General features: G+C 44.0%; 1 protein-coding gene across 4 annotated transcripts in view; it reads right to left on the minus strand.

Annotated features, from left to right (window-relative positions):
- Positions 1–12,247: 12,247 nt before the first annotated feature.
- TTC21A (tetratricopeptide repeat domain 21A) overlaps positions 12,248–25,108 on the minus strand; it is a 32,342-nt gene continuing 19,481 nt past the window's right edge. For all 4 annotated transcript variants that reach the window (XM_077936710.1, XM_077936709.1, XM_028750641.2 and 1 more), the window contains exons 19-29: positions 23,012–23,118; positions 22,484–22,672; positions 21,359–21,469; positions 19,578–19,659; positions 19,162–19,312; positions 17,883–18,047; positions 16,010–16,205; positions 14,306–14,530; positions 14,048–14,168; positions 12,906–12,973; positions 12,248–12,404 (exon numbers count right to left, since the gene is read on the minus strand). In XM_077936710.1, coding sequence (XP_077792836.1) covers positions 12,327–12,404; positions 12,906–12,973; positions 14,048–14,168; positions 14,306–14,530; positions 16,010–16,205; positions 17,883–18,047; positions 19,162–19,312; positions 19,578–19,659; positions 21,359–21,469; positions 22,484–22,672; positions 23,012–23,118 — 1,493 coding nt within the window. In that variant the 3' untranslated portion in view covers positions 12,248–12,326. The remainder of the gene's footprint in view (positions 12,405–12,905; positions 12,974–14,047; positions 14,169–14,305; positions 14,531–16,009; positions 16,206–17,882; positions 18,048–19,161; positions 19,313–19,577; positions 19,660–21,358; positions 21,470–22,483; positions 22,673–23,011; positions 23,119–25,108) is intronic.

Here is a 25,108-nt window from a genome sequence, read left to right on the forward strand (position 1 = left end):
TGTTGCCTGTTCAAACTGTCTTCTTTTTAAAAAAAAAGAAAAAGAGAGAGAGAAAAACCTGAAAAACAAAATTGGGTATTTATTGACACAAATCTGTAATTATCTAATGTATTGATTGAAACTCTTTGGTTTCAACAGCTTTATGTTTGCTTTCTCTCAGTGTGTATGAGTGTGTGTGTGATTATATATATATATATATATATATATATATATATATATATATATATATTGCTTAACGGTGCCGAAAGGTACCAGTTTAAAATACTTTTATTTTTAACCCCTTTCCCCCAAATTTTCATTTGTAAAACAAAAAAACAAAAAAAAGCATCTTTTGCCTACAAGCTGCTGTCTCTCATTTCATACAAGCAATATGAAGAAAATTTCATTACACTTTCAATAAAACAAACTCTTTTTTTGGTTTGGAATATTTGGTGCGTGTGCTCCTTCTCGACATATGGGGGGTGGGTGAGAGAAGCGGATTAGTGGAAATCTAATCTCTGCCCGGCAAAAGGCCCAGCAGTGGTCGCTTTCACAACTTGCCATTCGGGGCTGCCGATTTGTGGGTTGTGTGTGGGCAGAATGGGGGTGAAGGGTTCTTTGTTCCTAGGTGCTCTAAGAAAAAACTGCTCCTTTATCCCTTATGGGGTTCCCAAGAGCCCATATAGAGTCCTTACGTAGGTTTTCTATCGGTAAGAGAAAATAACACAGGCCAACCAGGGAATATTGAGAAGCAAAGCAGCTAGTAAGGCTGATCTTTATTAAACTGTTGCAACAGGGTCCCCTGCTCCCGACCACCCCCCAAAACATCATACATACATCACAGAAAGAGGGGGTCCCCAGCAGAAATTTGAGTGTGTTGCTTCTCTCCTGTCTGCCAGGATACCTGATAATGCCTTATCTGATTGCCTTTTCTGGGTAGCCTGGCCATTCCTTTGAGAGGGTAAATACAACAGACCACAAGACACACCTAGTTTTTGGAGGAGGAAAACAAGAAAAAAAATATTCTGAATCTCAGAAGCCAGAACAGCAAGAGGGATCGCTGTGCAGTGAAAGCAGCAATCCCTCTTGCTGTTCTGGCTTCTGGGATAGTTGCGCAGCCTGCATTCGCTCCATAAGACGCACACACATTTCCCCCTACTTTTTAGGAGGTAAAAAGTGAGTCTTATAGAGCAAAAAATACGGTACTTAGTTCCTGAATCTGTATCTGAAGAAGTGTGCATGCACATGAAAGCTCATACCAGTAACAAACTTACTTGGTCTCTAAGGTGCTACTGGAAGGAATTTTTTTTTAATTTTGTTTCGACTACGGCAGACCAACATGGCTACCTGCCTGTAACTATATCAAATCCTAAACGGCACGTTTTCAACTTCATAGACCCACTATTCTGTTCTAACACAGGTCAACCAATCCGGATTAACACCCCTAGTAAATGCGTTGACTTTGCTGCATCAAAGTATTTGATCTATAGAGGAGGGAAACGTGGTAATTTTGAGCAGGTTTTCCTCCGGCCAATAAAACACCGGGTGAATCAGGACTAAAGTCGCCACTCCTTGAACCCCTTATTGGTTACATTCACACGACACACTTAAAACACACACACACACCCCCCACAAGAATCCTGGGAACTCTAGTTTCCTAAGGGTGCTGGGAATTAGTAGCTCTGCAGGTAAACTATAGTTCCCAAAATTCTTAATGTACGCTGTGTGCACAGCCTTACTCTTTCTCCTTGTCCCTGACATGGGCCAGGAGTCGACTTCACCTGCTGAGCAGCAGCCTGAAGGAGTAGAAGGCAGAATGACGCCACCTGGCGGTTTTCAGCCTTCTTGCTCCTGAGGAAAACCAGCTGGCTCCAGCTTGCTTAAGTAGGGTTTCCAGCCTCAAATCAGTTGCTGGAAACAACATTCGTCGTTCCTGGCCAGACCTTGCTGCTTCTTGCGACCTTGGACCCTCGGCTTTCTTGACCCCCCCCCCCCCCGGATCGTCTGACCACGTGAACTGAGATATTGGAGGATGGATGGCAGCTAACCGATTAAGGTTGAATCCTGACAAGACAGAAGTACTGTTTTGGGGGGACAGGAGGCGGGCAGGTGTGGAGGACTCCCTGGTCCTGAATGGGGTAACTGTGCCCCTGAAGGAGCAGGTGCGCAGCTTGGGAGTCATTCTAGACTCACAGCTGTCCTTGGAGGCGCAGGTCAATTCTGTATCCAGGGCAGCTGTTTACCAGCTCCATCTGGTACGTATGCTGAGACCCTATCTACCCGCGGACTGTCTCGCCAGAGTGGTGTATGCTCTAGTTATCTCCCACTTGGACTACTGCAATGCGCTCTACGTGGGGCTACCCTTGAAGGTGACCCGGAAACTACAACTAATCCAGAATGCGGCAGCTAGACTGGTGACTGGGAGCAGCCACCGAGACCACATAACACCGGTCTTGAAAGACCTACATTGACTCCCAGTACTTTTACAAGCACAATTCAAAGTGTTGGTGCTGACCTTTAAAGCCCTAAATGGCCCCGTCCAGTATATCTGAAGGAGCGTCTCCACCCCCATCGTTCTACCTGCACACTGAGGTCCAGCGCTGAGGGCCTTCTGGCAGTTCACTCACTGCAAGAAGCCAAGTTACAGGGAACCAGGCAGAGGGCCTTCTCGGTAGTGGCACCCGCCCTGTGGAACACCCTCCCACCAGATGTCAAAGAGAACAACAACTACCAAACTTTTAGAAGACATCTGAAGGCAGCCCTGTTTAGGGAAGCTTTTAATGTTTGATGTATTACTGTATTTTAATATTTGGTTGGAAGCTGCCCAGAGTGGCTGGGGAAGCCCAGCCAGATGAGCGGGGTATAAATAATAAATTATTATAAATTATTATATTCCTGACCTTAGGACAGGACTGAACCTTGTATACGGACTCTGCCTCCAGGCAAGTACCCCCCTGAGACTTCGGATGGTTGGCTGGCTGGCTTCTCCCTCCTCTGAGCTTTGCCATGGCTGAGCAGCACAGGACTTTGACATTCCCGAGTTTAGTACTGGATTTTGAGGTTAAGGTTTAGAGAGGAATTGCAGAGGGGAAATAAGAGCATTTCCAGAACTAGAATAATCGGCCAGGGTAGGCATCAATATGTGCTTTAGCTACCGCAGGCCCAACGCCACCTGAAAGCTGACTGAAGGTTCCTCCTTGGATAAATGTTTTGACAATTCTGGAGCTGGATTTGGCAGCCAGATTTTTGTCGCAGCTCTGCCCGGCCTTACGCCAGTTTTTGTGTCTGCAGAAAAAATGAAGAGCAGTGGGATTCAATACCCGAAGAGCCCTAGGCCGACAGCAGTTAAATTAGCAGAGGAGATTAGACTCGCAAAGCGTTTGGTGTTCTGCAAATAATCTTGTGCCCCAAAATTGAATTAGAAGTATACTCCAGCACTGGGTCATGCCTGTATTTCAAGGCAGGCTGCAGATTAAGAGGTCTTCTCCGAAAGGAAAGAGAAAAGGTAGCTAGGGGTGGGTTTTGGAGAATGACCAGCTGTAGAAGAGGGAAAGAAAGGGGGTGTAGAAGAGGGAAAGAAAGGCAGTGTAAAGGTAAAGGGACCCCTGACCATTAGGTCCAGTAATGGCCGACTCGGGGGTTGCAGCACTCATCTCACTTTACTGACCAAGGGAGCTGGCGTACAGCTTCCGGGTCATGACGCCAGCATGACTAAGCCGCTTATGGTGAACCAGAGCAGCACACGGAAATGCCGTTTACCTTCCTGCTGGAGTGGTACCTATTTATCTACTTGCACTTTGACGTGCTTTCGAACTGCTAGGTGGGCAGGAGCAGGGACCGAGCAACGGGAGCTCACCCCGTTGTGGGGATTCGAACCGCCAACCTTCTGATCAGCAAGTCCTAGGCTCTGTGGTTTAACCCACAGCGCCACCCATGTCCCAATGGCAGTGTGTGTGTGGGGGGGGGGGGGCGTTTCAAATTGGAAAAGAACAAAATGCAGGATTTCCCGTGCAATGTGTAATGAATTTGTGGAATCTCCTGCTGTTCCTTGTGGCAAAATCCATTCCATTTGGCCCTTTTTCAAGCCACACAATCTCTATGTGGAGTAGGTCGATCAACAGTGATTAACCATGACTGATAAGAGAGCCAGGGTTCAAATCCCCATTTGGCTGTGAAGCTCACTGGCCTTGGACCAGTTGCGGGTGGCGCTGCGGGTTAAACCACAGAGCCTAGGACTTGCCGATTGGAAGGTCGGCGGTTCGAATCCCCGCGACAGGGTGAGCTCCCGTTGCTCAGTCCCAGCTCCTGCCAACCTAGCAGTTCGAAAGCACGTCAAAGTGCAAATAGATAAATAGGTACCGCTCCGGCGGGAAGGTAAACGGCGTTTCTGTGCGCTGCTCTGGTTTGCCAGAAGCGGCTTAGTCATGCTGGCCACAGGACCCGGATGCTGTACGCCGGCTCCCTCGGCCAATAAAGCAAGATGAGCGCCGCAACCCCAGAGTCGGCCACGACTGGGCCTAGTGGTCAGGGGTCCCTTTACCTTTAAAACCACACAATCTCTTTTTTTTAATATAACATTTTTATTAGGGTTTTTACATTACAAAATAGAAAAAGAAAAAATACAAAATAAAAATAGTTAAAAACAATCAATCTTTTCATCACATTATTTCTCATTTACTTGTTTCCTGGACCTCCTCGTACCTCCCTTTTTTGTATTCCAATTCAATTTATTAGCTCAGCAGTTTCTTTCCCTCTTTATTCTACCCTGATCTTTAATCTTAAGTTATTATAACCTTGAATTTTTACTTATAAAAAACCATTTTTTCATATTCTTTTATACCATTACAGCTAGAAACCACTTAATTTCAATCCAACATCATTCTAACATTCATTAATTTTGCAATAGCTCTGTAGATAGTCTTTAAATTTCTTCCAATCTTCTTCCACCGACTCTTCTCCCTGGTCTCGGATTCTGCCAGTCATTTCTGCCAATTCCATGTAGTCCATCACCTTCATCTGCCATTCTTCCAGAGTGGGTAAAACCACACAATCTCTATGTGGAGTAGGTCGATCAACAGTGATTAGCCATGACTGTTAAGAGAGCCAGGGTTCGAATCACCATTTGGCCGTGAAGCTCACTGGGTGGCCTTGGTCCAGTCGCTGCCTCTCAGCCTACCTCACAGGGTTGTTGCTGGTCTCCTTGGAGGAAAAGGTGGGGTATCAATTTAAATACGTAAATAAAGGAAACCCCCCTGTTGAGACACAACATTATCTCCGTATGCCAGGTGCTGGAGACAGTGAGAGAGGAGAATCCAGCTGTGCGCTGTTGGAAACAGGATGCTAGACTAGACAGATCTTTGGGACTGTACTCCAAAGAGTCTAGCCATAATCTCATTTGTGAGTGTGCCGTCGCCTAACAGAGAAGTAGCTGGATTTGTTAAGCTCCTGTTTTCTTCCCCCGCCCAGCATTTTGTTCAGACAAGGAGGTCGAAGCTTCTTGAAAACAATCCAGTGGCTGAAATCATTTCTGGGTGGCCAGGCTCGGGGAACAAGCGTTACTGTTAACAGAGTCCTCCCCTTCTCTCCTCCCCCCCCCCCTTTATATAACGTATTAAACTTGCTGGCGCCTTCTGACAATTCACAGAATGCAGCATTCAGGTCTCTGCAGATTGATGCCATGCAGCAAACAGTAGGTGGCCAGGGGAAAAGAGAGCGTCAGAGAGAGTTCACCCCCCACTTGGTGCCAGGAGAAAAGAGGAGGAAAAAGAAGACACGCCTGCCCCACGATTAAATGCATGCTTTTCCAAGCACAATCTTGCAATCATAGAACTTTAGAGTTAGAAGGCACACTCCCAAGAGTCATCTAGTCTAACCGTCTGCAAAGCAGGAATATATTAAGGGACGTGTTTGAGTAAAGTAATGGAGAACTTTATGTATTGATAGTGTATCAATAATGTGTGTTGTACAGTGGTACCTCGGGTTAAGTACTTAATTCGTTCCAGAGGTCCGTTCTTAACCTGAAACTGTTCTTAACCTGAAGCACCACTTTAGCTATTGGGGCCTCCCGCCGCCGCCGCACCGCCGGAGCACGATTTCTGTTCTCATCCTGAAGCAAAGTTCTTAACCCGAAGCACTATTTCTGGGTTAGCGGAGTCTGTAACCTGAAGCGTATGTAACCTGAAGCATATGTAACCTGAGGCACCACTGTATCTGAATGTGCTTCCTAGGTAGGGACAGGTGAACCTGTCAATTTTGGTTTCTCTGTGTTTCATATTTTTCATTTTTTTTGAAGTTCAGTTCTCCAGCAGTTTGTGATTTGTTTTTTTAAAAAGAAGTCCTCATGGAAATTCATTTTAGTGCAAATTTCTCCCAATATACAGTTTTGCAAAGCAGATTTCCTTAATCTAACGCTTTTCTTCTTCTTGCATGTTGTCTTCACTGATATATTGGCTTTTATGCGTACTTTGGGTACCTATTGCTTGGCTAGAAAACTGCATTGCAAAATTATGAAAAAGTGCAGATTTCAAAGGATGGCTATGTTTCAGTCCATGTGTTAATATAGAAAGAGCAAATTAGGGAAGTTCCCCTTAAAATATGAACTCATTTCCTCCTCCCTCCCTCTTCCAAGACTGGGTTACATTCTGTATGCCTGCCCCTCTCCAAGCAAAATTCCACTGTCAAGATAATGCAGTTCTGCACTTCAGAATGCACCCTGCAAGTTAGCACTCTGGTTCATTTGAATAATTATTTCTGGCTGCATGATTTGATTGGCCTTTCAGGCTGCTTTGTGTTAAAGCCTCTGTAGGGATGGTTGTATGCGAGCCACTTTTTCCCAACTTGAGTTTCAGAAAACAAGCGGACAAATTTCCTTGCTTTTTCTAGCAGGGTCTGAAATGGATTTTCCTTATCTATCTGGACAAAATTGCTAGTGGCAATGTATGTTGTTGTTTTCAAATAAATAAATCTTTATTGTCACTCGTTCCAAAGGCGTTTCTAGGGTGTTTGTTACCTAAGGAGCTGAATTTGAGTCCTCTGGGTGCCTGATTTCTACACACCACCTTAGGTGCGTTCATCATGTTTCAGAGCCAAATAAAAGTGACAAGTAGTCTTCGCTCAATAAGGGGTTTATATAAAGCAAGGGCTGGCAGAGTAGGGATGGGACTGTGATCTGGCTCAGAGAAGGACTCAGGGGCCTGGTTCATACCTGCATGTACATATATACTAGATCACAGCATGCTGAAAATTATCCTTTTCTAATGATACGTTGTGGAGGGGCTGTGTTCACTGCACTTGAGCCCTTCCTAGCAGCTGGTTCTTTGCTCTCACTCTGAACTGCCTTTGTGCCACCGTGACGTGTTCAGATCTGAATGGCTGTGTGGCCCTGGAATGTCATATCTGTAATGCGATTCCTGATCCGCTGCAGCAGTGAACAGGCCTCCAATAAAGGTCTACTCAAGAGTAAGTGCCTGCGAGTTACCGATAAGTGGGTGTAGGATTCTAGCCTTAATTTACATACAGTCATACCTTGGATTTCGTACGGTGTGTATGCAAATGTGTACCTTGGATCTCAAACGCCTTGGCTCCAGAACAAATCGGCTTCCAAATGATGGAAACCCGGAAGGGAGTGTCCCAGTTTTTGAACGATTTCTGGAAGCCGAACATCCGGCGCGGCTCCTGATTGGCTGCAGGATGGACTCCCGGAACGCATTCTGTTTGAGAACCAAGGTACGGTTGTACTGTGTTATTTTATTAGATTGAGCAATATTAAGCAAGCACTGAAGCCAACACAAATTCAGCTCAAGCTCATTTTGTGGGGTTGTTTTGGTAGAATGTAACTTAACTTTGGGAGTTTCCATATATGTTTGGTGGTGTCTGAGTTCCCCTCATCCTGATCACACTGTCTCCAGTCTCTACTGACTCTGAGGCTGAGATTCAACAGGTGTGCAGATAGCTTTCCTTTCCTTGGCTTCTACAGATAAGGGGAAGCTGTCAAACTCTGGAACTTCAAAAGGCACTACTAGCCTCACCTGCTCCCCAAGGCAGCCATCCAACTCGGTTTAGAGAGCTGCAGGTATTTTTGCCATCCTTGCATCAGCTATGCGCCTCTTTGCTTGAAGTAACCATAGGAACAATTTATATTTGCTTCAGCGTTGCCATGGTAATGCACTGGGCAACTCCCAGCTACACGCCCAACCTTCTGTAGCAGGGATTGTTAAAAAGTCCTGCTCCTCCCGCAAACCGTGAAGAAATCCATTTACCAATAACAGATGTCTGTCTCCCCACCTCCACCCCCCCTCTCTCAAGAACAAAGAAGGAAGGAAGAGCACGTCTTGTCCAACAGCGGATTAAATGTACAGGAGTAATACATTTAAATAATAGTAGTAATTTAGGGATCTTCAGTGGCCTCTAACGGCCACAATAATGAAGCACATTGTGCTCTAGTATAAATAATATTCATTGCCAAAGAGCAACCAAGATCCTTATGCCGGGGTCAAAAACTAAGGGTGCCTCCATGTGGATAATTCAGATGTCACAACTGGGGGATTGGAAAGCTGTTTTTAATTTAGCAGGTTTTTTCATTGAAATGGTAAATCCATATTATTATTATTATTATTGATTTTTAAATGGTTTAATATGGTAAATCCCTATTAAATGTGTGCAGGGCGGGGATACAGACTGTCATTTTGTTGCGGATGTTGCTGTGCTGATAGTGCAAAAGACTTGCATACCTGAAGAGTGCCGATTGCACCATGCGCACCTGCCTGGCCTCTCCCCAGCAACTCCTCCTGTTCCCTGGTCAAACAGCTGCGTTTGCCTCTGGTCCTGCCAACTGCTGGCACACGGGCCCTGGTAGGTTGCCCACTGGTAAATGTGACCAAGGGCCCAGAAAATGCTCATTCCTGGCTTAAAATATTCAAGGTGTTTCTGAAACCTTTGAGATGGGTTTACCCTCTAAAACTGCTGGACCACATCTGTTTGCTAGGGCACTAAGCAAGGGTTTTAATCTAAATCTCTAGGCACATTCGCTAGATTTCAAGCCCTCCTGCGATCAGGAGGTTCTTCAGGTCAGGAGGGGTGCAGGCAGGAGCTCCCATTGATTCCTTCCCATTTTAAAAAGATGGATTTGAGGGTGTCCAGTAGACATCCTCTTAATCCATTTTGAACTGACCGGTTACAAATTAGGTTTGGGAGAGTCCACCTTTCACCAAATATTATCAGTCCTGGGATAATATTTGGAAGCAAGGCAATGAATCCTCATTAATTCAGTTCCCCGTCATTCCCAAACACACAGCAGTGGAGTAAAGTATAACTCAGTGTGGCATCTGCATATATCATTCAGTGCTGATGTTTCTATTTTATGTTAAGATTTAAGGTGTACCTTTGTGTAGTGACATCTCCACCTAGTGGCATGAGTTGGAAATGGCACCCTTTTCTCACGCTACGCAGACATTTATGCATAACATCTTTGAAGCAATTTTAGTGGGTTAAAAAAAATTTAGAAAAACTGTTTTGAGGTGTTCAATTCTTTCCCCAACTGCTCTCTTCCCACTTCAAACTGCCCTCAAGTGATTTTAGCTCCCGTGATGAGCTTTAAAGTGTGTACTTGCTCTTGCAAGCACATTTCTTTCTCTCCCTGCCCCCCCCCCCCCCCGTCTGACACATGGCTACTTCCCAAAGCAGGTTTCTGAGTTTAAATAGACACTGGGGTACTGCAGCATGTGGTTTGGCATTGAGAAAGCTGTAAAGCATGGGTAGGCAAACTAAGGTCTGGGGGCCAGATCTGGCCCAATCACCTTTTAAATCCAGCTCGCGGACAGTCCAGGAATCAGCGTGTTTTTACATGAGTAGAATGTGTCCTTTTTAAAAGAATGCACCTCTGGGTTATTTGTGGGGCCTGCCTGGTGTTTTTAAATGAGTAGAATGTGTGCTTTTATTTAAAATGCACCTCTGGGTTATTTGTGGGGCATAGGAATTCATTCATTCGCCCCCCCCCCCAAAAAAAAGTATAGTCCGGCCCCCCACAAGGTCTGAGGGACAATGGACCGGCCCCCTGCTGAAAAAGTTTGCTGACCCCTGCTGTAAAGGTTCTGCGACTGGGATAAATGAAACCACTCAGACAAATGTGCAAAATGTTATCATCATGTTTGCATAATTTGTTGGGGGCAGATATTTTATTGTGCAATCTAGAATTTGATTCAGAAGGAAATCTCCGACTTCCTGAATGGCAGGTTGGGCAACAGATCTAGGGGAAGAAAAGAAATGGAAAAGGACTGGGACCTATGCTAACGCACAAACTTGTGCATGCGTACTTGGAAGTAAGGTAAAAAGGTAAAGGTAAAGGTACCCCTGCCCGTACGGGCCAGTCTTGACAGACTCTGGGGTTGTGCGCCCATCTCACTCAAGAGGCCGGGGGCCAGCGCTGTCCGGAGACACCTCCGGGTCACGTGGCCAGCGTGACATCGCTGCTCTGGCGAGCCAGAGCCGCACACGGAACGCCGTTTACCTTCCCGCTAGTAAGCGGTTCCTATTTATCTACTTGCACCCAGGGGTGCTTTTGAACTGCTAGGTTGGCAGGCACTGGGACCGAGCAACGGGAGCGCACCCCGCCGCGGGGATTCGAACCGCCGACCTTTCGATCGGCAAGCCCTAGAATCATAGAATCATAGAATCATAGAGTTGGAAGAGACCACAAGGGCCATCGAGTCCAACCCCCTGCCAAGCAGGAAACACCATCAGAGCACTCCTGACATATGGCTGTCAAGCCTCTGCTTAAAGACCTCCAAAGAAGGAGACTCCACCACACTCCTTGGCAGCAAATTCCACTGTCGAACAGCTCTTACCCACAGCGCCACCCGCGTCCCTGGAAGTAAGGTACCTCAAGGCAAATCCACTTTTTAAAAAGCAGCTTCACTTTATGCAGTTTGGAAAGTGATGGGGAAATGCACTGAAAACTGTGGAATGAATTAATCATTAATTTGCTTGGCTGGTAAGGCTATTCCACTACGATTTTGTAACTGTCCACCTAAAAAGTGTGAATGTGATTAACAGGTGTCTGAAAATGCATGTATCCTACAGGTATGTTCATTGAAGAGATGGGATTGGCCACAGCCTCCTGTATTCTTCCTGGCAAACATCAGTTGTTGTAGTGTACTGTGCAGAAGGGCCTTTGGTATGCTTGTAAAAGTGATTTTTTCTGCTTTCCAAATGGCGCCAGTGCTCAATTCTTAAAGGCAGACAGAAAGAAAGAAAAACAGCAAGAAAGCGGAATTTAATTTAAGGGCTGAGGGCCTCCCACTGTAGGCTTCCAATGGCATTGCCTCAGGGTTTGGGGATCTGTAATCCCCTTTTATGTACAAACAACAATCTCTTGCAGCTTTGGGCCCCTAAAGCTGCCATCTGATTTCCTTTTTAACAGATGAAGAGAGGATTGCTCAGGCTGAAAATGAAGTTGAATGGCCACACTTAATATCACTCATGACAAGTTTGAAAGCCAGGATCTAGTGCCTAAGCATTTGTCCACTTTGGCAGTGATGGTTATAATGTCAAGTATCAGTTCTTGGATACTCTAGGAATCATCTAGACCAGGTTAAGCACTTTTACGTCCCACCTATTTTAATCAGAAAGCTTAACTTTCTGAAGCTAACAGCAGTTGGAACTAAAAACACGTTCATTTCCCCCCTTCTTTTTCATAGCTTGTTTCAACACTATTCATAAATGGAAAAGTGGTCTGGTGAAGGGAGATTTAAATTTGAAGGATATCCATTCAAATTCAGGGCAAGAGAAGGAACTTTATAAGCCCCGCCAAAAAAAAATGGGTTAACCCTCTTCACACTGCACCACCTTAGCACCCTTAGCACCTGTTCCTAGGATTATTCAGGTCATGTGCTTTAAATGTCATATGCTTTAAATGTAAGGTGTGTATGGAGCATCCTTTCTCAACCTTGGATCCCCAGCTGTTATTGGACTACAACTCCCATCATCCGTAGCTAGCAGGACCAGTGGTCATGGATGATGGGAGTTGTAGTCCAACAACATCTGGGGACCCAAGGCTGAGAAACACTGGATGGAGCATCAGCCAGCTTGACAGGCAAAATGCAAGGCACTCTGCCATGGTCAGGGGACCAAGGCAGCCCATTCAAACAAAAGTCACAGTTTGAATCCTAATTGGATAGGCTTATTTAGCAATCGTAGCTAAAACCAATTTCCTTCCCAGTAAGCTACTTTGGCAAAGGGCTACTGCAGCTTGTAATACTACCAATTAAGCTGCTTTAAACTGCACAAGACAACTTTATTGAAAATTATGGTTTGAGAGTTTTAGGTTGCGCAGGAGTGATGTAATCAACACTCTAAGGTTTAATTGCTGTTTGAGCCTTTTCCAAAATTTCTTCTCTAATTTTTGGATATTCTGGGCATGCCTTCAGAACCTTTAATAAACAAGAAATTAATGATTAGCTTTTTAAAAAATGTTGTAAATAAATATATTAATAAATTTTTAAAACTCTCTTAATATTAATCAACCACAATTTGGCAGCAATCAAACTCTGCGTCTGATCCAGGCTAATCTCCATGAAATCAATGGAGCAAGTTAGTCCTGACCTAAGTCTCACTGATATCAATGACAACTAAGTGCAACTTACTATAGACCCAGCCTTGTGTTCCTAGGAACAAAAAGCTTGCCGTTTTTCTCAAAAAGGTCAGGAAAGGCAGACTAGCTTCATTGAAAGTCAGTTTTTTGCGGCTATGTGAAACTGCAAGAAAGTGTTGGACATACCCTCAGTTTTGTGCTGGGCGGAGGGGTTCCAGAACAAAATCATAGTGGGTTGCATGACTGCAAAATCAAGGGCAATAGGGTGCCCTGAGAGTAAAAATTGAAAATGCTGGTCTATAGCAAGCACTGCTTACAGATTTATGTTTGGAGAACTTACATCATGGCACACATCTATTGCTTCCACGTATCTCTTATCTTTTAGATAGTTGAAAGCAAGTTTAAATCCTACAGCAAAAGAGGAAAAGGTTAGTGTTCTGCTTAATATGAATTGCTAACTAAAAACAAAATAGTAAATGATGGACGCAGTGAAATGATTTTGTGGGAATGGCAGTTAATGTCTTCAGTGCTTTTTAAAAATAATCTGAAGATATCGTATTTTTCGCCCCATAGGAAGCACCGCCCCATAGGACGCACCTAATTTTTTTTGCGGGGGGGGGGAATAAAAAAAAATTATTTCCCCCCCAGGCACAGGGCAGGCGCGGGGGAAGCCCGAGCGTCCCCCGACCCCAGCCCCCAGAACAGCCTGCTATCCGCAAGCCTAGGGAGCCACGCCGGTCTCCCCAGGCTTGCGGAGAGGTGCGCGAAGCCCGGGCGCGCTCTTCAGCGCGCACCAGGCTTTGGAATGCAGGCAGCTCTGCCTGCGCTACCCTCCGGAGCCCCGCGTGGCTTCGCGCCGGGATCTGGAGGGTGGCACAGAGCTGCAGGAAGCCCGGGAACGCAGGCAGCTCTGCGCTACCCTCCGGAGCCCCGTGCGGCTTCGCACCGGGATCCGGAGGGTGGCGCAGAGCTGCAGGAAGCCTAGGAAAGCCTGCATTCGCCCCATAGGACGCACACACATTTCCCCTTCATTTTTGGAGGGGGAAAAGTGCATCCTATAGGGCGAAAAATACGGTAATTGTCATGCATAACATCAGAAACCTATACAATGACTAGTTAATGTTGCAATCCTTTACACAGTTGGGAGCTGAGCTTTACTTCTACCTAGATATACACAGGATTTCACTGTAAGAATCATAAACCTGGCAAATTAAACAAGCAGAAACTAGATCAAAATGATATTTTATTAAACTGGAGAGTTATAAAATGTACTGTTCAATATGTATGGTGGTAACTGGTATAAGAAATATTATTACTGATAACAGGAATAATATTACTGTTATAGTATTTTGCACGTGTACTTCTATTTCTGCTAGACTCTCAATTTTCCACAACTGGTTGAGAGCAATTTCACTGTTTTCACAATCCTAATTGCCTCAGCGCATAGAGATATAGAAGCAAAGCAATAACTTTTTTACTTACCAACAGTAGGATTTGCTTGGTGACTATGTTTCCAAGCTAATTCATAATTGGCTGCAGCATCTTTGTAGGCCTTTTCCTTTTCTGCGATATATCCCAAGCATTCATAAGCTTTAGAGCACGACTTAAAAGAAAAAAAATTACAGTGCAAAAACAAATCACTCCTGGGCTGTTAGTATTTTCTTTAAGCATTTTTTCTCTCTAAGAGCACAATCCAGAGGGAAGTGCTTCTGCCACTATAATAGACTCCCAGCCTCTTACCTTATTGTGCCGCAAGCAGCGCTTCACTAGCTCAATTGCACAGTCAAACTTCCCACATGCAGTGTAGCTGTCTGCCAACAAAATCCAACACTTTTCTAAGTCTTCAGCTTCTGTCAAACTCCATTTTGCTTTCATCAAGCGCTTCAGCTGGTTCCTGGCTTTGAGTGGCTGCTTAAGAAGCATGTATGCTTGAGACACTGCTAAAACGGCTGAAACGCTGTCCCTCTGATTTAGATATATAAAAGACAAGTTTTGTTTTTAAAATGAACAGTTCAGCGAACTGTCATCACTTTTCTTTTATAATCACAGATCATTTTGCATATGAAATCTATGAAGTAAGAGAACACCAGTGTCTTGGCCTTCTAACAGTGAGAAGCCTACCAGACTAAGGGTAGCAACAGATTATGCATCCCGTCTGAATAAACTGAAGATTTAGGTGCATTACATAAATGGGCATAAAGTGGTGGTGTGAAGAAAATATATGTGCGGAGAAACTACAGTGGTACCTCGGGTTAAGTACTTAATTTGTTCCGGAGGTCTGTTCTTAACCTGAAACTGTTCTTAACCTGAAGCATCATTTTAGCTAATGGGGCCTCCTGCTGCTGCCGCCGGAGCCCAATTTCTGTTCTTATCCTGAAGCAAAGTTCTTAACCTGAAGCACTATTTCTGGGTTAGCGGAGTGTGTAACCTGAAGCGTATGTAACCCGAGGTACCACTGTACAAAGTTGCTACCTCACGCTAAAGAAACTGCATGGTGTAGATTGTCATTATACAGCAGCCTTCCGTAACCTGAGGCCCTCCAGTTATTTTAGACTACAACTCCCATAATCCCTAAGGAGTCTCATCTTTGAGATAGCAATATACTACAGTTTCTGGTGTCAAACATCCATAGGAATACAGTGGTGCCTCGCAAGACGAAATGAATTCGTTTCGCGAGTTTTGTCGTCTTGCGATTTTTTTCGTCTTGCGAAGCACGGTGTCGGGAAAATTTTGGAAAAGCTTCAAAAATCACTAAAGGCTTTAAAAACCTCAAAAAAGGCTACCACACCGCATTCTATGAGTTGCTCCTCAAAGTCAAGTCGCAACTGTATTAACGGTGTTAAGAAAAAGGAAACAAACTTGCAAGACGTTTCCGTCTTGCGAAGCAAGCCCATAGGGAAAATCATCTTGCAAAGCAGCTCAAAAAACAAAACACCCTTTCGTCTAGCGAGTTTTTTGCTTGCGAGGCATTCGTCTTGCGAGGTACCACTGTATCCAGTGTTTTTTTTTACTGTTAGCCAGCAGCCACTACCATGAATATAAATGACCTCTCCAAGCTGCTTACCACTCATGGAAGAAACTACCTTTACCCAGGGACGCGGACTTATAAAAAATATTGGGGGGGCCCGGGAAAGCTCATGAATAATAAATAAGCTCATGAATATGCAAATAAAGTGGCGCCGCCTCCTCGTGAGCGAATAGGGGAGAGCGTGCTGCGCCTATTAATCAGCTCCAAAGGAAATTGGGTGGAGCTTTTGCTCGGGAGGGAGGGCAGGAGGCATGCAGCCCGCCCCTCCCTGTGCATTTTGGGCTGGGGGAGGGGCGGCGATGGCGCTCTGCTGGAGGGGCGCCGGAGATTATTGGGGGGGCGGAGCCCCCCCAAACGAATTTTTGAGGGGGCTCGGGCCCCCTCAAGCCCCATGGAGTCGGCGCCTATGCCTTTACCTCATTTTGGCACATTTCGGTAAATACTTTCAGGGCCTTCTCCACATTATGTGTCTCTCTCGTAGCCATTAAGCAGTAGCTCTGTAACATCTCTACTTGATTCTGCCCTTCTTGTGAGTGAGGATAAAACTCCTTGAGAAGTTTCTCGGCTGTACGTATGCCGTGTTGTTCAGATTCTTTCTTTTCCTTCAGATTACTAGCAAGAAGAAAACAGTTTCTGTTTCCTAGGCTATCAAAGACCACCTATTTATTCTATAAGAACAGTATGACCATTATCTGATTTAGATTAAAGCATTTACACCTATATCCTAACCCGGGGAACTGCTATCAGTTCAGCAGAAGGCTACATACAAGTTGCTTCCTCCCTCTCCCAATATTCTGTTCCATCTACAAATGAAATGCATACGAATAAAGGGACACAAAGGCAGAGGAAGCCCCAAAGAGGCCGGAGGTACAATGGGCTTTGTTTAAGCTGCTCAGCATCCCCAGCTATCAGCTAGTTGCAGGGTAGTGCAACAGCAAGAGCCGCTTTTCCATGCAGCCTCCAGCTGGCCCCAGCAGAGCCGTAGGAGGGGGAGTGCGGTGGGTGCAGCCGCCCCGGGTGTCATGACTGAGTGGGGTAACAAAATGGCAGGCTAGTGAGCGGTACACCTTATGCCCGGCGGCAGCAGCAGCTCTTCTAACCCAGCGGCAGAGAGCAATCCTCTCACAGCAGCTCCATTGTCAGGTCATATCTGACCCGGCTGCAAAGAGCAAGAGGAGAGTAATAATAATAATAATAATAATAATAATAATAATAATAATAATAATAATAATTTCTTGTTTAGTCGTTTAGTTGTGTCTGACTCTTCATGACCCCATGGACCAGAAAGCCCTCTCTGGGCTCAGAGAGAGAGGGAAGACTTCCTCAAGCAACTGTTTGTATATAGTGTGTTTTGTGTTTGTTGTTGTTGTTGTTTAGTCGTTTAGCTGTGTCCAACTCTTCGTGACCCCATGGACCAGAGCACGCCAGGCACTCCTCTCTTCCACTGCCTCCCGCAGTTTGGTCAAACTCATGCTGGTAGCTTCAAGAACACTATCCAACCATCTCATCCTCTGTCGTCCCCTTCTCCTTGTGCCCTCCATCTTTCCCAACATCAGGGTCTTTTCCAGGGAGTCTTCTCTTCTCATGAGGTGGCCAAAGTCTTGGAGCCTCAGCTTCAGGATCTGTCCTTCCAGTGAGCACTCAGGGCTGATTTCCTTCAGAATGGAGAGGTTTGATCTTCTTGCAGTCCATAGGACTCTCAAGAGTCTCCTCCAGCACCAGAATTCAAAAGCATCCATTCTTCGGCGACCAGCCTTCTTTATGGCCCAGCTCTCACTTCCATACATCACTACTGGGAAAACCATAGCTTTAACTATATGGACCTTTGTTGACAAGGTGATGTCTCTGCTATAATAATAATAATAATTTATTATTTGTGCCCCGCGCATCTGGCTGGGTTTCCCCAGCCACTCTGGGTGGCTTCCAACAAAGACTAAAAACACACGAAGAGTGAGCAGCAGTAACCCAACCACTCTCTTACTCTGAACTCTGGGGCATGGGGGGGGTGCCTGCCCTGGGCAGCGTGGGGATATATGCTCCACCACTGGGCCCCAGAGTTTCAATTCTAGTTTTGGATATTTTTGAATACAGTATTTTTGATATGGATTGAAGAGGGAGCGGCAGAGAGGACTTTTAAAGGGTATTTAGAGGGTGCTCCCTACTTTACGTGATTTCACTTAAGTGCACAGGGGTCCAGAATGGAATCCCTGTGTAAACGAGGGGATGCCTGTACTTCAAGTTGACTTTAAGAATGTGATTTTTATATTCTGTTACAGGACTTTTCCTTACCTAGTATCCATGGTATTCTGGTTTCCTAAAGTCTCTCTGCCTATTATGTCATTGTCAGGATTTAGGCATATCTGAATCATATGGCCAAGGGCTTTCTGGCCCCAGTCACTATCCTTACGTGCTTTGTTGAAGAACTTCAGTGCCTGATTGGGCTGCATCATGTGCCTGTTTGTGGGGAGAAAGTATTGAAGACCTAGGTGAAATGAGAGACCCTTAAAATATCAGTCTTGTTAACAAGCATATATCCACATATTCTTCTTCCCTGCCAAATCCAATCTAAGGGTTTAGTGCAAGGTGACGGCCTCAATTCAATAAAGAGGAAAGTGTGCTTAAGCTGCAAGCAATCATAGGACTCAGACGCACTTAATTCTGTGTTGAACTGGTCAGAAGAGGCGAGAAATTTCCTATTGCGGGACCATAAGAAAAAAAAGGAGATAGACTTTATTTAAGCCAAAGGAAATTCTAGGCACAACAAATCCAGTGTGTGCAATTGAAAAGTGTTTAAAAGTAAGAACAGTCAAATTCTCAAGCATACTTCCAAGTGGGGAAACAAAGTAGCTCACTAGTTTGAAAAAACAAAAAGGATACGTTTATTAAGGAGACTGTAAAATGAGTTTCCTTGGTTTATTTGTGCAGAGCTATTGCACAGGATTTAAGGACCGTACCAGATGAGGCACAAGAGATTCATGGTTAGGAACTTTCACAATAGAAACATTAGCAAAAACATAGCAACTGCAAGGACCTGGAACTGGAACCACAGCACAACTTTTTAGAAAACAAAACACCTTTCCACCCGTACTATTTTTCTGATTCCCAGCTCACAGGTAAGGATATTTCTAGACTGGTTTGAGGGCTTGGCAATCCTTAAGCAATCATTTTTTTCCAGAACTTCCACAAGATAGCCATTGGGCCTCAAAACACTGGCCATTCTTCCCATTTAATCCAGATTTATCCATTAAGTTTTTTATTTATTTAACCAAACTTGTTGCCAACTACCCATTTGCAAAATCATGACTCATTCGCATTCTTAAGCACCCTATGTTTTCACTCACAGAAAGTGGACAAATAGCAACTTGGAGATGGAGAGTACTTGCAGTAAAGAACAGCACAGGAAGAAAGAGCCACTAAATTGTCTCCCACAGTGCTATGGTTATGTTCCAAATTCCCTTCTCCCCAGTAGCTTCTAAGCAACAATAGATCTTTATCATGGATCACCCTCATCATTTCTGGTTGGGCCCTTGTTCTGTGACTCCCATTAGTACTGGTTTCTATGATTTACCAGCAATAAAGTCCCATGCAGTAGTTATAACCGGGATCCAAAGCTGTTCGAGATGATTTTCTCTTGGCCAGTTCAAAAAAGTGTGTTGCTTCATCAAGTTTACCACTTCTTCTCAGTAAATCAATCAAATTCTCCATGACCAAGAAGTTATCTAAAAGCACACAATTTTTAAAAGATGTATTTCCAACTTATTTCACAGATAATTTGTTCACATATAAGAGTCTGAAAGAATAAACACTCTTCTGTTGAAAAATGAAGAAACAAACAAATCTGCATTTTGCCATGCACCCATCCAGAAACACAGACACCCTTTCATCAAAATGCTCCTGTTTACTGTATTTATCTCATGAGATGCTTTAGAGGCCCTTTTTATGGCCACCCCCCAAAACCTCCAGTATATAAATGCTACAAAATACCTGGAGATTTCTCCAGAACATTCCGGTACAGACTTATAGCTTCTTCGTATGCCTCTTTTCTGAACATAAGGTTAGCCATCATCTAGAAAAGGAACAGCTATTTCACACTCAGACCAAATGGTATCAATGCTTAGGAAAGAGCCAGATTTTTGACTTTTCACAAGTCATAAATACGTTTATGAAAATCCAGCCTTCCAGGATGGAGATGGAACAATGAGGACTCTTAATCTTAGCCCTGTGTTAGTATCAGGGTGATTCAAGGGATTGAGGGATGATTCAAATGTGATCAATTTCTTACACGGACAACACTTCTTGACTGTAAAACAAGCGAAAACCATACACATTCACGTGTGACAGCTTATACACATATTTCACTGCTTATACACATAGTATGCATGCACAACATACCCAGGAAAACATGAATGTTGTCACAAAACATGAAATAGCTCAGTTGGTTAGAGCACAGTGCTCAAAATGCCAAGGTTGCAGGTTCTGTCCCCATATGAGGCAGCTGCTTATTCGGTTGGACTACATGATACGCAGGGTCCCTTCCAATTCTACAAGTCTATGATTCCATGTGCTTTGTATTTTCCCCCCCAACACATATGCTGTCAAAGTACAGTAGTCCATCGTGTTTACAAAGGCCCTATGTTCCCATGCATATGTGTGGCAGACTTGACCATGTTTATTTATGCTTGTCTGTCTGTATTCATTTCTTCCTCCCCACTCATTGCCCTTATGATCTGAAAGTGTATTTCCATAATTCCATCTGCAATCCCCACCCTTAGCTGCTGATTGACAACCCACCAATAAGTCTTCTCTGACCCACCATTTTCATACATGAGGGACAATACAAAATAATAATAATAATAATAATAATAATAATTTTTATTTATACCCCGCCCTCCCCAGCCAAGGCCGGGCTCAGAGCGGCTTACAAGCAATAATAAAAACAAGTTGAATGATTACAACTTAAAAACAAAATTAAAATACAACATTAAAATATTGAAACATTAAAATATTAAAATGTAGCCTCATCGCAGGAGGAGAAGGAAAAGAAAAAAGAAAGAGAGGGAGGGAATCAAATTGGCTCCAAGCCTAAGGCCAGGCGGAACAACTCTGTCTTACAGGCCCTGATTCAATAAAAAAAATCAAAAATCAAATTAAATATCTATTTAGGCAGTGATTTTCTTCAGTAGTGGTTCCCTGCACTGTTAAAGCCCTTTCCCAAAGCAAACTCTGACATAAAATAGCTCCTTCTGCTCTTTAAAGCACCTGTAATAGATGCATGAGGTGCAGTATCCAGGAAGGGGAAGCACTATTTGGTATCTGAAAGACATTACTATGTTTGAGCATGCTCTGTGTCACTAATATGTTAGTCAAAATTGTGTAGTTTAAGACCAATGTGAATCCTCCTATCCCTTCCACACAGCTGCATAGGTGTGTAGAAACAGTTGGGCTCTACTTCAGAAGCTTTTCAAAAACCCTCCTACCTGGTGGCTCATAAAGATATACAGTACAGTCATACCTCGGGTTACAGACGCTTCAGATTGCACGTTTTTGGGTTGTGCACTGTGCCAAACCTGGAAATACCGGAACAGGTTATTTCTGGGTTTCGGCACTCGTGCATGCACAAAAGCACCAAATCGCGACCTGCACGTGCACAGACACGGCACTGCGGGTTGCGAATGTCCCTCCCGCACGGATCACATTCGCAACCCGAGCGTCCACTGCACACCAGCAAAGCTTAAGTTTAGTGGAAGGCAGAATAACAGTGTTACCATTGTTCCAATTTCATTGCTCTCATCATCTTGAAGCAGGAGCGTACAATAATGCTCACACTGCTCTGTATCTTCTTGCATCAAATACAGCTGAGCTAATTCCAACATTATCTGAAAATAAAATGGAAAAGTATTTTAAGCAGCAATGGATCTTTGGTAATGATCATTTTGGTACTGATAATTGTGGCAGATGTTTGTAGTCCTCATTCCATAGAACTCACTCCCTGTCTATAAAATGGGTTTTTTAAATAGAAAAATTAAGGACAGATAACTGGTGATTGGCATCAGTGGGCCTCATCATACCAGTATCAGCCCATTTGCCAACATCTGACACACTCTGGGTGGTCACTGGAGGGACTGGACTAGACTAGACTGCAGGGCCCTGGATTTGGGTCTGAAGGCTTAGGCTTCACTGTTTAGAATTTCCACCTTCAGTCCTATGTAATCCAATTTTCCCTGTTTGATCCACTAACATGTTTTGAATACACACAATAGGACTTTGTTGTAAATTGCTTTGAGTTGCCTTTGGCAAGAAAAAGCAACCAATACTTTTAATAAATAACAAGATGAATCCTAGTCTCTTTGAAAGTTGAGGCATAGATAAAGGTAAAGGTACCCCTGCCCATATGGGCCAGTCTTGACAGACTCTAGGGTTGTGCGCTCATCTCACTCTATAGGCCGGGAGCCAGCACTGTCCGAAGACACTTCCGGGTCACGTGGCCAGCGTGACAAGCTGCATCTGGTGAGCCAGTGCAGCACACGGAACGCCGTTTACCTTCCCGCTGGTAAGCGGTCCCTATTTATCTACTTGCACCCGAGGGTGCTTTCGAACTGCTAGGTTGGCAGGCGCTGGGACCGAACAACGGGAGTGCACCCCGCCGCGGGGATTCGAACCGCCGACCATGTGATCAGCAAGTCCTAGGCGCTGAGGTTTTACCCACAGCACCACCCGCGTTCCTGAGGCATAGATAAGTCGTGTTAAATGATCTGGAGCATGCAGAATGAAATGAATCAAACATTTGATTATTGCAATAATCCCAACAACCAGAAAGGCTGGGTAGGCAATGTTTTACTCAACCTTAGTACAGACATTCCTTTCAGTTGGAGACTGAAGATCATGTTTACCTTACTATCAGTTGGAACGCAGGATAGAGCTTCCGTGTAGTACTTCAAAGCTTTTTCATATTCCTTCTCTGCTTGGTGGAACTTGGCAAACTGTACACAGATCATTAACAACACCTGTTTCTGGGAAGGAATCAATTCAGGCTGCTCTACACGGACACGCTTCAGTATCCTTTGCTGGATGTCGTATGCCTTAAAAATGAACAAATATACCAAGTGAAGGCATTGTGGGGTGTACCCATCCTAGCATCTTTATAAGATATTGTATACAAGAATGAGGACTACTGAATAAGCGTTCTATTTAGTGCTTTGTACTACTTCCTTCCAGTTGGTCTCCTTCTGTATCTGAAGTATACTGTAAGTTACATAGTCTTAAATTGTATTAGAATTAGTTAATTAGTGTAAAAAGTTTCTACTTAATTCAATCTTGGTTTAAAAACCCAAGTCTTTTTATTATTTAGATTTATTTGGGTAACCACTTTAGAATCATCCCCAGGAGTACATGAGGCTTATACTACATTGGTTTTCTACCATGTTCAGAGTATTCAGAACAACTTCTCCTCTTTTAGTTGTCTCACAAATCTTTGCTAGTAACATCAGGTTCCTAACATCCTTCTTCATTGATGGCAGATCGTCAACTGCAAAATTAAACAAAGCAATCATTATTTTATACCGGTATGGTGTTTAGACCATCAGTAAAACACTGGCTATGATTTTCTGCTGTGCAAAAGTTTAATGACCAACAATACTCCTAGGTAGTAGCTAGAAAGAAAAACATTTTACTGGAATTGTTATGGTTTAAGGGCCAGACAAGTAATTTTGTACAGATGTGCTGAAAGAACTGGTGAGAACTTAGGAAGCTGAATTGATATTGCCTTGGAACATAGGAGCCAACTCCTAGGGGCTGAGGGGTCTTTGCCCCGCAATAAAATATTTGAGGGGGCTGCCCCCACAAAGTTGATGGGCACTGCCATTCAAATGGTGTGTTCTCTCTAGAGGATATAAGCCCACAAGGTAAAACCAATCAATAAATAAAATAGCATTTTACATTCTAAAATATCAACTAAAATATTTCAACGCATAATCTCCTTCACGTTACATACAATCTCTAGATGTACCGTATTGTGGCCTTGAATATAAAGATGGTGGATAGAGTTTACTAGATTTTTAACAGTCATGCAGCATTCCATGAAGTCTTTTATATGAAAGAACTGAATTCAGGAATCTGGCAACCTGTAATGTTCTATAAGAGTCAATGTCCTGGAGTAGATAGGCTAGATGTAATTCAGGTGGTTTAGCAACAGTTTCCAAAATGATTGAACTCAGAATCCTTGATCGGGGAACAATATATAAAGGACAATTAAACAAGATATGATAAAGGGATTCTATTGATTTGTTGTCACATGCGCATAAAACAGAGGTTTTACCGTTAGAAAATCTATTGCTCAGCACTTTTGGGTGGAACACATTAAATCTGGCTCTAACAAAAGCGAATCTATGCGACGCAACCGATAAGGTAGACAGATATCGAGGTATCTGGGACATAAATGTAATGCCCTGATTTATCGGGGAACATGTACCCCCACCTGTAGTAAGATTTTGTTGCAAATCAACCTCCTCCAATCTTTGTTTGATGACCTTTTTTGCTGTAATTAGATCTAAATTTAGTATATCGGAAGGAGAGATTCCATAAGACAACAGTTTGGAATGGATTTTTGTTGCCCATGGGCTGGTAAATTCATCTCTCCAAAGGCACTGAGTAAGATGGTAATTGGGCAATTTATGCCAAAGGGACAGCCAGTAATTAAAGGCATGTCTCCACATCAGGATCTCTAAGGCGGGGGTCTTAAGTTCTAAGCGAATAGCCGAGTTGCTTACACAGGAGGGTAGTTTCAAAAGGCGTCTGAGAAAAAGATTTTGCAATGTCACCAGAGGCATGAGGTTTACAAAAGCGCCCCATAAAGGGACCGCATAGGCCATAGTTGCAACCACTTTTGCACTATAAACTTTTAAGGCAGATGGAACATGCATAGCCCCCTCTGTAAAGAAAAAGCGTAATAGAGCGTAGATAAGGGCTTTGCCCTTATTTTGTAAGTATGTGATATGCGCTTTCCATCCCATATTGTGCTGGAAGTAAATTCCTAGATATTGAAATTTGTAGACTTGTTCAGTTGGCTTCCCCTCGAGTTCCCACCTATACAATTTACGACTCCTGGAAAAAAATTAGGACTTTAGATTTGGAATGGTTAATAGTAAGTAAATTTGTTTGGCAATATAACGCGAAGATTTTAAAGGCCCTCCTCAAACCGATTCTTGAATATGAGAGGATCACCGCATCGTCAGCGTACAATAGTAAGGGGCAGCGATAGTCTGCAAGCCTGGGTGCATGAATGGTGGTTTGGGCCTCAATTAGGGAAGTTCTCATGTCACTAATATAGAGGTTAAAGAGATAGGGGGCAAGGATGCACCCTTGTCGTACCCCCTTATTTATTGGTACAGAGTTTGTGAGATCGCCCTCAGGTGTTAACCTCACCCTAGCGGCCGTCCCTTCATGTAATTTGATCATAAGCCACAACAGCCTTTTATCTATGCCCCACTTTGCATCATTAGCATTTGACTGATGTCAGG

This window comes from Podarcis muralis, chromosome 12 (genome assembly GCF_964188315.1).
Source record: "Podarcis muralis chromosome 12, rPodMur119.hap1.1, whole genome shotgun sequence".
Taxonomy (NCBI): domain Eukaryota; kingdom Metazoa; phylum Chordata; class Lepidosauria; order Squamata; family Lacertidae; genus Podarcis; species Podarcis muralis.